The sequence below is a fragment of the Notechis scutatus genome, chromosome 4 (genome assembly GCF_049901735.1).
Source record: "Notechis scutatus isolate UNSWTSFEM ecotype Mainland chromosome 4, rNotScu1.2, whole genome shotgun sequence".
Lineage (NCBI taxonomy): Eukaryota > Metazoa > Chordata > Lepidosauria > Squamata > Elapidae > Notechis > Notechis scutatus.
The window spans coordinates 71,205,300-71,217,530 of record NC_142012.1 but is presented as its reverse complement, the minus strand read 5'-3'; the positions used below and the strand labels follow the sequence as shown (position 1 = coordinate 71,217,530).

The window sequence follows — 12,231 nt, the reverse complement described above, 5'->3', positions numbered from 1 at the left end:
CAAGAGTCATTCAGGGAGGCAAGAGATCATCCATCAGGCTCTCCATCCACACAGTTGCGCCTTTTTGCATATGTAAATAGATTCCCGTCAGTGTCCACATCGGTCTTGTCCTCCCCTTTCCTTCCGTGTAAAGGAGCTCTGTCGTCCTGGGGTGAGGATTCGACCTGAGGCAGAGCCCTGCCAGTGTCCCGGTCTGCCTGGGGAGAAGGGCCCAGCCAGGCGGCCTGCCTGCCAGCCACGGAAGGGCGTCCCTCGCTTGCCCTTTGCTCTGGGCAGCCCACAATGCTCGATGCCGGGGAGAGGGCGGGTGGCCTCACAAAAATTATTTTTGTGCATGCTTTCTTAATTAAAAAAGTGAATGTTTATGGTTTAACTGTTTTGGTGCCCCTGTTTTAATTTGTGGCAGACGGCAGGGCTGGTGGGTTTTGGGCCCTCCTAGTCCTTACGGAACAAAAGCCAACAGAAGTTTAAATCTGGCCCTTGAGCGTGCAGGCCTCTCTGGGCCAAGGAAGGCCCTGCCGGTCTGGGTGGCGCTGTGGGCTGCCTTAGGGATGGGGGGGCTTACTTACCTTGCCAAGCGGCCCCCTTGCTCCGGGCCCTGGGCAGCCCCCCAAAGTTCTAAACCCTGCAGACCCCCCCAGCGGCCCTGTGGACTGGCCACTGCTGCAACTCCCCCTCCTCCATCGCCAGCCCCACCCATGGGATAGCCTCCCCCTCCCTGAATGGCCTGGGCCTTCTCCCCCACCCACTTCCCCTTTCTTTCCCTTGCAGTGCTGACGGCACCAAACCAGCTCAGCCGAAAAGCTACCCGAGGTCATCGCCCGAGAGATGGCCGGACGTGGGCTTCCTTGGCTGGGTTTCTGTTTCTGTTCCTGGCCAGCCTGGAGGCAGCCTTAGTTAGCTGGCCCAGAGGGTCACTGCAAAAGGTCGGCTGTCACCCCACCCAACCCCACTCCCGACTCCCTCATCCTCCCGCAGAGCAACTGGGATGGAGACTTTGCCAGGAGACGCCTTGAGGAAACAGAAGTCAGCCTTGGGGAGCTCCCACGTCGTTTATTTCACAGGCGGCCCAGAAGCACCATAAGAGGAACGGTCCCCAATGTGCACAGTGCCCCCCCCCGGCTGAATCGCCCCCCTAGCATTCATGCCCTGAAGGGGCAGCCCCACCAGCCTTGGCTTCTGCCAGGGCCCCGAGCAGGAGGCCTTCCTGTGGGAACACAGCCCTGGGGAGGGGCACCTGGCAGGAGGCTCCCAGGTTGGGGCCAGAGGAGAGAGCTTTGGGCTCCTCTGCGCCAAGGTTTGCCCAGCTGGGCTGGAGGATGAAACGGAGAGCGCTGGGTTCTGAAGCAGCTGGCAGGACTCGGGCAGCAGAAGCCTTGGCAACTGAAGAGACGGACTTCCTTGGAGAGCATCTGCTCATCCTTTTTGAAGACCTCTAGAAAAATATTTGAAAAACATGCCTCGCTACAAGCCGTTAATAGCCCAGGTAAAAGGAAGGCAAAAGGTGGGTGGGAGGAGACATGTGGGTTGTAAGGCAAGCAAGCGCCACCTCCGGGTGAGGCTTCCCCGGAGCTTTGGCTGCCCAGAAGCTGCGTCAGAGGGAAGTCGAAGCGTCCACCCCGTTGTCAACCATGGTCGCCTGCCTCTTGTCCTGGGAGCAGCCTGGCGAGGAAGGCTCCCCCAAGGCCCCCTCAAACACCGCCTGCACCGTCTGGCAGGCCTTCCTCCTGAAGTTTTGCCCCACGAAGACGTAGAGAAGGGGGTTGAGGCAGCTGTTGGCGTAAGCCAGAGCGACGAACACGCTGTCCCACCACAGCAGGGCCTGGTGAAGCAGCGTCTGGGGGGCAGCCAGAAGGAAGAGCACCCCGGTGATGTGGTAGGGAGCCCAGCAGAGGAAGAACGTGGCCACCACCAGCAGGACCACCCGCAGGGCCCTCCGGCGAGGCCCCACAAAGGGCTTGGCCAGCACCTTCCAGGCAATCAGAGCATAGCAAGTGGCCATGACCACAAAAGGCAGCAGGAAGCCAAACACCGCTCTGGTGACAGTGGTGGCCACGAAGGCACTAGGCGGTTGGTCCTTGAACAGGGAAGTGCTGACTGTGGGTAAAGTCGGATGGGCCCTGGGGATCTCGTACAGCAGGGAAGGAGCGACAGGAACCGCCCTCTTCGATACATCCGCCTCCATCTCGGTTCTGTAATGGTGCAATAGACCCAAAGGCCCTGCGGTGTTTCTTTCGGTGGGGTAGGAAGGGTGTGGACCCAGGTTTCCACCTGGGAAGACATCGTTGTAGGCGCTCTCGGTGGCCAAAAGGATGGGGCCTTCAACGTCCCACAGATCGTCCAACCACTCGTAATCATCATGCCTCCCTGTTTTCCAGTTGGAGATGCACCTGGCATTGCCAAATTCATCTTCCAGGGTCTCCCGGTAGAAGAGGGAAGGGCCGCACAAAAGGAAGGCGAGGATCCAGATAACACCGCAGACCACGGACGCAAGCCTTACCGTCCGGTGATTCTGGCACCAGACGGGTTTCATCACCAGGAGGCACCGGTCAATGCTGATGGTGGTGAGGAGGAGGACGCTGGCAAACATGTTGAAAACTATAACCGAGGGGAGAACCTTGCAAAAGAGCCAGCCAAAGGGCCAGCGATAGTGGAGGGCCAACTGAGCAATGGAGAACGGCAAGGAGAGGCAGCAGACGAGGTCAGCGATGGCCAGGTGCAGGAACCAAACCGTGTTCACCGTCCGCTTCATCTTCAGGGCAGTCACCCAGATGACCAGGCCGTTTCCGGGACAGCCCAAGAGGAAGGTGGTGGAGAAGATGGCCAGAGCGGCAGCCGAGGGGGAAGGCAGCGGGAAAGGCTCGCCGCTTTCGTCTAAGCTGCTGTTTGCTGGCAGGGGGGCCATCTTCGGCTGCAAAGGGGAGAAGCCTGAAAGAAGTTTTGAGTCTGTTACTATCTGGGAGTGCAGGCGGATGTGGGGTTTTGCAGATGCCCCCTCCCCCCACCCACCCATCCCAGAGGGACCTTTAGCCAGCTACATTTTCAGATCACGGCCTGGATCTCCTTGGCCAGCGCTTGGGGGGGGGGGCTTTCCCCACTAAGGCTGCAGCCTGTTCTTTAGAAAGCAGAAGATGCTGCTGCCGCGCCCGCCCCCAGGGCGTTTTTTGCTTTGCTTTCCAAACCACAGGGCCATTTCTTTTGGAAAGTAACAAAAGTGCCAAGAGGTTTCCTCCACCTGTAAGGGAGGTCGGTGGGTCAGGAAAGGATCTGCGAGTCCTGCTTAAGCCTTGCAAACGTATTTGCCAGGCGGCCGCAGGGAAAAGTCCGGACCTGCAAAAGCCTCCCAACAAGTCCATCTAGGCAGCAGCTCTCGGAACCGGATGGAGCCCGACCCTTTTGCAGCCCAAGTCCACGGGGTGTGACCGCGGGAAGAAGCCTCTGCCGGGCAGGATCTGGCCGGGGGAGGGATTGGGGAGAGGGGGAGGTCGACCTCCTTTCCTGGCCTGGCGGGCGGGGAAGGCCAGCCAAAGCCCCCTCCCTCCCTTCGGGCTCTTCCCGGAGGGCTCCGGCCGCGAGTTAGCAACATCCCGGAGAACCGGAGGGGGCGAAGGGGGGCCGGCCCCCCTCGGATTCCGCTTTGCCCAGGAGCTGCAGGCGATGGGCTGCTCCGAAGAGAGTCGCCGCTTGGCAGTCCAGGCAGTCCAGAAGGCGGGACTCCTTGCCCGCCGCCCCGCTGCCTACCTTACCTGGGCGAAGCTCCCGCCGGGCTCCCTGCCTGCTGCTCCGCGGAGACGAGGCTGAGAACGGGGGGAGTTAAGTGCCCCATCAGCACTTTGGGGGCCGGGGCCGGTCGGCCAGTTCCGCTTTTCCCGGGCGGGGCGGGGAAGGGCTGAGCCTGGGGGACTCCCCGCCACTTGGCGGGGAGGGGCCCTGAGGAGCATCTCAGCGGGGGAGAGAGAGCCCCGCTTTCCCCGCGGGTGGGGACGGGGACGGGGCGGCTCCGGTGGCCGAGCGCGGGGCTGCCGTGCGGAGGGTCTTTCTCCTTCGCCGCCGCCTTGAGCCCCCTCCCCGCACGTGCGGAGGGGCAGGCTGTCGTTCCCGCCTCTCTCTCCCCCCCCCGGGAACGCCCTCGCCCGCCCCAAGGGAGGAGCAGACAAGGCGGCTCCACCCTACCCCCACCTCCCGGAGAGACAGCTCGGCCGCTCTGGCCCGCACGGCTCTCCGGCCCGGCGTTCCCTGGGCGGCCATAGAGGCCGGGAGGCAGGAGCGGCGCCTGCGCGCCAGGACGCTGGGCGGAAGCGGCGGCGGCGGCGGCGGCAGCGGGTCTCCCCTTCCGGCGCGCGGTGGGTCAGCTGGCGGGGCGATGGCGGCGGCCGAGGCGGAGTACGAGTCGGTGCTCTGTGTGAAGCCCGAGGTCAGCGTCTTCCGCATCCCGCCCAGGGCTTCCAACCGCGGCTACCGGTAGGAGGCCGAGCCCTGCGGCGTCTCGTCCCCCGCGGCCTGCCTCGCTGGGCCGCGTCCTCGCCGGGCCTCTTGGCAGTGGAGGGGGGGGAGGGCGAGGCCGCGACCCCCTGGCCGGTGGGGGCGGAGCGGGTGTCCCTCGGGAGCCCGAAGGTCTCGGCGGGGGCCGCAGCTGCTTCCTCCCCGGGGCCAACCCTGCCGGCCCTTCGCTGCGGGCGGTGACCGCCCCCTCCCTATCAGGCGCCTCCCCGGAGCGGGGCCTGGGGTCCGGTGGGGCCAGGCCGGCCGAAGGTCCCCGGCTGCTCCAGGGGCGGACAGCTAGTCCTCGATCTACGGCCACAACGGAGCCCAACGTTTGTGCGGTTCAGTGAATCTCTCCCCGCTCTGCGACCTTCCCGGCCAGAGGTTTTTAAGCGAGTCGCTGCAGTGTTTGCGTTAGTGACGTGGTCCTTAAGCGAGCCAGCCTTTCCCTCCCTTTGGTTTTGCTTGTCAAAAGGGGGACCGTGGGACACGGCAACCACCATGGTAACTGAGTCGGTTGCCAGGTGCCCCAATCTTGGATCGCCTGCAACGGTCGTAAGTGTGGGGGTGACGGCCCCAAGCCCCCCCCTTTTTTTCCAGGGCCATTGTAGCTTTGGAGGGTCGGGTTGTGAAGCGGAGGATTTGCCTTGCAGGGCCTCCGACTGGAAGCTGGACCAGCCGGACTGGACGGGGCGCCTGCGGGTCACCTCCAAGGGGAAAGTCGCCTACGTGAAGCTGGAGGACAAGGTCTCAGGTCAGGGGGGCCCCTCCGGTTGCAGCTCCTGGCCAGCTGGCAGCCTGCGACGCGGGGGAGGCCTTGATGGGCTTCGGACCAGGTCCCGTGATGACCTCTGTCCCCCTCATGTCCATCGCTGCTCTAACAGCCCTCCCGTCCTCGGGTGTGAGGGGCCGGGATGGGGGGGGGCTTCTGCTTGGGGGAGTTTCCATGGGGCTGCAGGCAGCCGTGGAGCCAATGAAGCCAATGAAGCGCTCGAGTCCTCCTTCCTCCTCTCCCCCTGGTGGGAAGTGAAATGCTGGAGCAATTCAGGCCTGTCTCGTAATGATCTCTGAGCAGTGAGGAGGCGTCGATTGGGGGGGTGAGCCATAACTGGTAGTTTTATGGTGAGGTGTTTCCCCCCCACCTTCCTCACCTCTGCCTGGCAATAAGGAATCCTTTCCGACTAGTTCTGGGGTTCCTCCAAGTGAGGACTTTGTGCAGGTTGAGTTGGATTCCCAACCTCCCTTGGAGGTTTGTTTGGTGTTTGGTCTTGGTGTTTTTATGCCTGGAGTCCAGGAGGCTGGTTCTTAGTTTGGTTCCAGCCCAGCTTTTTGCCAAAGTGGGCTCCCCCCGCCCGACCTTCCCACCTCATTCTTGGCCGTCTACCGGCTGCTCCTCCAAAACAGAGAGTTGACTTTCAAATTACAAGAAATGCTCAAACTTCTCTCCAGGAAATGGAACGTTGAAATTTATGAAACACAAAGGTTCTCTAATTGCATCTTTGAAGAAAGGCATCTTATTAATCCATTTTTATTGGATTCATAGGATTTTTGTTATTTGATTATTTTATAAATCATATACATTGATATTTTGCTGTGGTGGCGCAGCGGTTAGAATGCAGTATTGCAGGCAAACTGCCCACTGCCAGCAGGTCGATCCTGACTGCTCAAGGCTGCCTCCGCCTTCCGTCCTTTGTTAAAAGAGGACCCAGATTGTTGGGGGCAAATAATTGCTGGTGTTTATGAACTGCTTAGAGAGGGCTATAAAGCACTGTGAAGCAGTACAGACGTCTAAGTGCCATTGCGGCTTGTTTAGTGATCCAATCTAGTTGCAAAGAGGCTGCCCTGCTGAAGGACCTCGTCCCAGAGGTCAGCCAGGGTTGCAGCCTCCTGAGAGGGCAGGAGACAAGGGGTTCGGACCCATCCACCTCTTGGCCAGCTGGATGGAGATGCCTTTTGCGAGTGGGCAGCTCTCCCTGGCAGCCGTCCTGGAAAGGGCCTGGTTCCCACTTTCCCTGCTGGGCCTTGAAGGCAGCTCTCTCCATCTCGTTTCCTCCCAGGGGAGCTTTTCGCACAGGCTCCGATCGACCAGTACCCTGGCATCGCAGTGGAGACAGTCAATGACTCCAGCCGATATTTTGTCCTCCGGATTCAGGATGGGAACGGTAAGGGGGAGGGGGAGGAGGACAACGACACATGGTTTCTTAGCTGAGGTGAAGGATGGCGGCCCTACCGGGCATGGGCCTCCAGCCACCCTAAGGATCTGGCCCCTGGGAACCGTCTTCCAGGCCTCAGAGAGCCAAGAAATGCCCCTCGGGAGCAGGCTGAGCAAAGCGTTTCAGAGCCAAGGGCCCGGTGAGGAAAATTCAGAACCAAATGCGAGAGAAGCAGACCATGGGGAGCGACCCCAGGGAGGGCGTGGGAAGGCCCTCCCCTCTCCGGCTGGTTCTTGGCTGAGGACCTCCGCTGGGCTGAAGGCGCTGGGGCTCTTGGCCAGGGGAGGCGTGATACCTGTGGCCAGGTTGGTTCTGAACGCCAGGCGCCCAAGAAAGGTTTCCCTCCGGGGTGGAGGCGGATGCAGAGCCTGGCCTTCCCTCGGGAGGATCAGGAGGTCTGTAAGGCGGCAGAGTCGGCCCCTCCTCCGCCCAAGGGGAGGCACTGCATTGGCCAAAGAGGCAGGGTGTTCCCAGGAGCTCTCGGGCTCTGGGCCAATGGCTGCTGGCTTTCTTGCCCAGGGCGCAGCGCCTTCATCGGCATCGGCTTTGGCGACAGAGGAGACGCCTTCGACTTCAACGTGGCCCTGCAGGACCATTTCAAGTGAGTGATGGGGTGGGGGGAAACGGCAGCAGGAGCCACTCTGGAGAGGGGGAAGGCCTGCGGAAACGGAGCTGCTCCTGTCTGGCATGGGGGCTCAGCTCACTTCCGGGGGGATGGGTGGGGGTGGAGGGGAGGCGGTGTTTCATTGCCTGAGGCTTTTCTGAAACCCAAAAGGACAAAAAGGGCCGGGTGGCTGCACCAAAACACATGACAACGTCCCAGGGCGAGCCTCCCATCCATCCATCGCCCAGTGTCTCCCGTGGCTAACCCTTCAGCCAAGATCACTGGCCAAAGAAGACAAGGTACGGCTGGGCCGTGACCTTCCACCATCCAGGGAACCATCGTTCCGACCGACGGTGGCCAGGGCTGATCCTGGGCGTTGCCGCATCCTCACAGTCAGGGGATCCCCATCCTGGGTGCTTAGCCACCCGTTTGCCCTTCCTGGGCAGCTTCAGGGTCCCCGGACCACCTGATGGCCATTGGCAACCTTAACCTGCCGGCTTCCCCAGAAAGTCAGTCGGGGCAGCTGGCAGAGAAGGCAGCTTATCCCACCCGGGCAGCCCCTCCCCGCTCCGGTCCTTGCTCAGCGCCGCACCTCCCCCTTCGCTTCCTGCCGGCCTGGGACAGCTTCCCTTGTGGGGAGGCCATCTCCTCCCCAAAGACTCGGGGGCTCAGTTAGCAACCGCCTTGTTTTAGGGACAGGTAGGCCTTCCGGTCCCCGTGGCTGCTGTAAGCCGAGGGTTACTGCCACTACCACCTTGCCTTGCTCCTCCCCGGCCTTCCCTGCCCCTAACCTCCTTGCACGCAGGTGGGTGAAGCAAGAGACGGAGATCTCCCAGGAGTCCCAGGAGTTGGACAGCCGGCCCAAGCTCGACCTGGGCTTCAAGGAAGGGCAGACCATCAAGCTGAACATTGGGGTGAGGCCCCCCCACGCCCCGCTGGCTGGGGTTTCAGGGGTGCCCTGTGATTCTGGGAGACCCCTCCTAACGCCGCCTTTCTCCCTTTGCAGAACATGCCCACCAAGAAAAGTGGGCCAGCGAAGCCCCGCCCCCGGCTCAGGCGGACTCAGCCTTCTGCCCCCACCCCGGGGGCAAAATGGCCGCTCCTGCTCCCCCCAGTTCCCCCTCTTTCTTCGACAGCCATTTCCAACCACGTGACTCCACCCCCGTGCCCAAGTCCAGCAGTGCTGGCAGCACAGGTAACGTCCTGCTTCCTGAGGGAGGGGGTCCCAGGGATGAGCCCCTCCCCCAGCAGGTGCTCAGGAGAGGCGGGGGGGGAGGCAGCAGAGGCCCCTTGGATCTTCCTGAGTCGGGATGGGGCGGCCCTGTTCTCCCTCGGGGGAGGAGGAGCCCCTGGGCAGGCCTCCTTCCACCTGGCTGGGCAGCCACTCCAAGGAAAGGATTCCCCCCGTGACCTCCCTTTTGTGTATCAGTCAAAGAAAGCGCAAGTAGTCCTTGACTTACGATGGTTCGTTTAGTGACCGTTCAAAGGAAGGCACGGCCAAAAGGGACTTGGGGCCGCTTTTCCCAAGTGAAGGACCTTCGCAGTGACCAGACCCCAGGGGCTTGGCAGCTGCCTCGCACTTAGGACCGTCGCTGTGTCCTGGAGGTCTCGCCAAACCCTTTGGCGACTGACTGACCAGCAAAGTCAATGATTGTTACTCACTTAACAACTACAGGGATTTGCTTAACAACGGTGGCAAGAAATGTTGCAAAATGGGGCAAAATCACTGAAGAGGCGTCTCACTTAACAACCTAAACCTTGGGCTCGCTTGTGGTCCTAAGTCGAGGACTCCCTGGGCACACTGTGGGGGCATATTTGGGAGGTTCTGGGGGGGCAATGCAGCCCAGGAGGTTCCTCCTCTGCCTCTCTTGGCCAGAGCAATGCCGGAAGGGGCCTCTCTGAGGGCTGGGAGGGTCTGGAAGAGACCCCCCCCTCTGTATTCCTAACCAAGAACTGCCCCCCCTTCCACCCCCAGATATTCTCCTAGACTTCAACCTGTCACCTTCGGCCGCCTCCAAGGGCCCCCCGCCTGCCCTGCTCCCAGCCACCGCAGATCTCTGGGGAGACTTCAGCACTGCGCCCAGGTAAAAGGGAGGCTGCGGAGGGGCGGCTTTTCTCGGGGTGACCTACCTCTCTCTTCCTCTCTCTCGTTTGCCCAGCCACACAGACCTTTTCTTCTTCTTCTTCTTCTTCTTCTTCTTCTTCTTCTTCTTCTTCTTCTTCTTCTTCTTCTTCTTCTTCTTCTTCTTCTTCTTCTTCTTCTTCTTCTTCTTCTTCTTCTTCTTCTTCTTCTTCTTCTTCTTCTTCTTCTTCTTCTCCTCCTCCTCCTCCTCCTCCTCCTCCTCCTCCTCCTCCTCCTCCTCCTCCTCCTCCTCCTCCTCCTCCTCCTCCTCCTCCTCTTTCTCCTTCTCCTCCCTCCTCCCTCCTCCCTCCTCCTTCCTCCTTTTCTTTCTCCTCTTCTACTTCCTCCTCCTCTTCCTCCTCTTCCTTTCTTCCTTTTCTTCCTCTTCTTCCTCTTCCTCCTCTTCCTCTTTCTCCTCTTCTTTCTCTTTCTCTTCTTCCTCTTTTTCTTTTTTTTCTTCCTCTTCCTCCTTTTCCTCTTCCTCCTCTTCTTCCTCTTCTTCTTCCTCTTTTTTTCTTCCTCTTCTTTTTCTTCCTCCTCTTCCTCCTCCTCCTCTTCCCTCCTGTTTGGCCTCTGGGGCAGTCGGGTTCTCCTCCTTTCGGGATTCCGTCCTGGGCAGAGGGACGTTTGCTTCGAGATCTTGCTGGGAAGATGGGGGGGGGGGCTGGTCCTTGAGGCCCCCAGCCTCTCTCCTAATCCTTTCCCTGCCTCTCTCCCCTCCCCCCAGTGCAGTTCCCAGCCAGCCTGCTCAGCCGTCCAAGTGGGTTCAGTTCTGAAGAAGCAGGAGGGAGGAAACGGAAACGGACCAACGGCCGAGGCAGAGGGACCCACCTGGGCTCTTCAGCCCAATCCCAACTTCCAGACAATCCCCGTTTTTGTTGGCGTGCCCGTTCCCTGGGTTCCCCACTGCATTCCCTCTCTGGCGCAGCAGAACTGCTTCAGAATCCGCCCCTCCGGGAGCCTTGGAAGAGCGAGGGAGGGAGGAGCGAGGGAGGGGGGACGGCTGAAACCTGGCTTCCTGCCTCTGGTCAGTCCCCGAGGTCTGGGAGGCTGACCAGAAGCTGCTTTTCCTTTGGGGTTCCCAGCCAGGCTCCCTTTCCTTTCCCCTGGGCCCCAGAGAGCAGCCGTCCGGAGCTGCCCCTGCGGCTGATCTCTGCTCTCAGGAGAACCGGCTCCTCTGGGCTTCCCCTCGTCCTCCTTCCCTCGAAGGCTGGCAGTCGGGGCCTTCCAGATCCATTCGTGTGTTCTGTGTTTGGTGAAGCCTCACAATTTCCCCGGGATCCTTTCACCCCGCCCAGTTCTTGTCAGAAAAGGTCACTTCCCAGGTCGGGCGTGGCTGCAGCCCCCAAGCGGCTCTCCTGCTCCCATCTCTTGTGTGGGTGACGGCTGTGGATCTCCCTCAACCGGCTCCCTTCTGAACCTGGTGTGTTTTGCCCGGCAGGGAGGGAGGACTGGGCCATGAAGCCCTTTCTGGCAGATGCGTCTCTGTGTCTCCCCCTGGTGTCTTTTTGGGGATTTGCGCAGCTCTGCCCTTCTCCTCCTCCTCCGCCTCCTGCCATTGGCGAGCTAGAATGGCTCTGGACCAGCTGCTTTGCTTGGCCCCTGTGGCACTCTTGATTCGTTTCCCCCTCCCCCCGGAGGCTCGTGACCCCCTTGGGCAGTAATGCTTAACGCTGCTGTCGTCTCAGCTCTCGCCTGTGCATGTCCTGGGTGACCCCCGTGGTTTGGTGCTTCCCCTGTGGGTAGTTTTTAAGTGAGCAAGGCCCTTCCAGGCACCCTCTCTGTGTTCCCTCCCTTCTCCGCTCCCGGCCACCTCTGGATCTCCTTGGCAGAGGAGCAGCAGGGACCTGCTCCGTTGGCATCAGGCGGAAGGCCGCCAGGAACGAAATGCACTTTCTTAAAAAAGGAAAGCGGGGGCCTCCTTGGCCAGGCATCCCATAGGCACCCCCTCCCCCGAGGTTTCCTTCGATCCCTGGCAGGCGGCAGGCGAGGGTCAGGCGTTGGGCTGCAGCTCCCGGAAGGACCCAATTCCCCCTGGAGGGAGGGAGTCGTAGCCCAGCTGGGAAGCCCCCCTGGGGCCTGGCTGGCCCCTCTCCCTCTTTGGCAGGTTCCCCTGGCCACACACACCTCCCCCCAGCCTCACGCAATGACCCACCTTCCTAGGTTGGCTGATTGGGAGGCTCTCCCTCTGTGTGTGCGCGTGTTTTCTTACGGCTAGTATTACCTAAATAATATATTATGTATTGTCACAAACAGAAGTCATGCTCACCTGTGTGTATATAAAGTATACGGTGTTCTGGTTCAACAAATAGCAAATAAAATGAGAATGAAACCTGAGAAAAGCTCTGCATTAAAAGAAGCCACAGGGCAGCTTCCCCTCCCCCGCTTCCTCCGAGCTGGCCGGGAATATCCGGCTCCTTTCTCCCGTGTTGGGCCAGGCGGGGTCGGTGGGGGGGATGGGGTCAGTGGGCGGCTGCGAGGGCAGAGGGTCTCCCTGGAGCCCTCTTCACATGCTCAGAGTCCGTGAGCAGACGAAGAAGTGGCAGAGCTTTGGTGCCACTGCCGTGAGGCCTATGGTGACCCCCCCATGCTCCAGCCTTCCTCGCTCTCCAGAGACGGCACAAGGGGGCTTCAGGGAAGCCGGGAGGATCCGGGCTTCCGTTTGAAGAGAGGATACAACGGACGACGGGTGGAAACTGAAGCAGCTCTTCGTAAGGAGGAACGGAGCCAGCGAGGGAGGCGGAGGAGAGCGCAGCAGCCACACCCAGAGAGCTCTGCAAAAGTCTTCTGCAGTTTTGTGGCCGGGGCGG

The 12,231-nt window shown here is 60.9% G+C and overlaps 2 protein-coding genes across 3 annotated transcripts; one reads left to right on the top strand and one right to left on the bottom strand.

Annotated features, from left to right (window-relative positions):
• Window positions 1-1,033: 1,033 nt before the first annotated feature.
• C3AR1 (complement C3a receptor 1) lies at window positions 1,034-4,117 on the bottom strand. Of its 2 annotated transcripts, none has more exons than XM_087963704.1 (2): window positions 3,742-4,117; window positions 1,034-2,928 (listed from the first exon to the last, which is right to left on the bottom strand). In XM_087963704.1, the coding sequence occupies exon 2, from the start codon at window positions 2,903-2,905 to the stop codon at window positions 1,595-1,597; it is 1,311 nt and encodes a 436-aa protein (XP_087819830.1). In that variant the 5' UTR covers window positions 2,906-2,928; window positions 3,742-4,117; the 3' UTR covers window positions 1,034-1,594. The 2 variants fall into 2 exon arrangements, with proteins under 2 accessions (XP_087819830.1, XP_026545470.1); XM_026689685.2 differs by having other exon boundaries at window positions 3,747-4,065.
• A 39-nt stretch (window positions 4,118-4,156) lies between these two features.
• Window positions 4,157-11,763, top strand: LOC113427220 (adaptin ear-binding coat-associated protein 1). Its single transcript, XM_026689683.2, is given in 11 exon segments — window positions 4,157-4,461; window positions 5,136-5,236; window positions 6,540-6,644; window positions 7,215-7,296; window positions 8,105-8,213; window positions 8,306-8,346; window positions 8,348-8,405; window positions 8,408-8,465; window positions 8,468-8,494; window positions 9,275-9,383; window positions 10,149-11,763. Coding segments are annotated over 11 exon segments (837 nt in total). The 5' UTR covers window positions 4,157-4,363; the 3' UTR covers window positions 10,198-11,763.
• The last annotated feature ends 468 nt before the right edge of the window (window positions 11,764-12,231 follow it).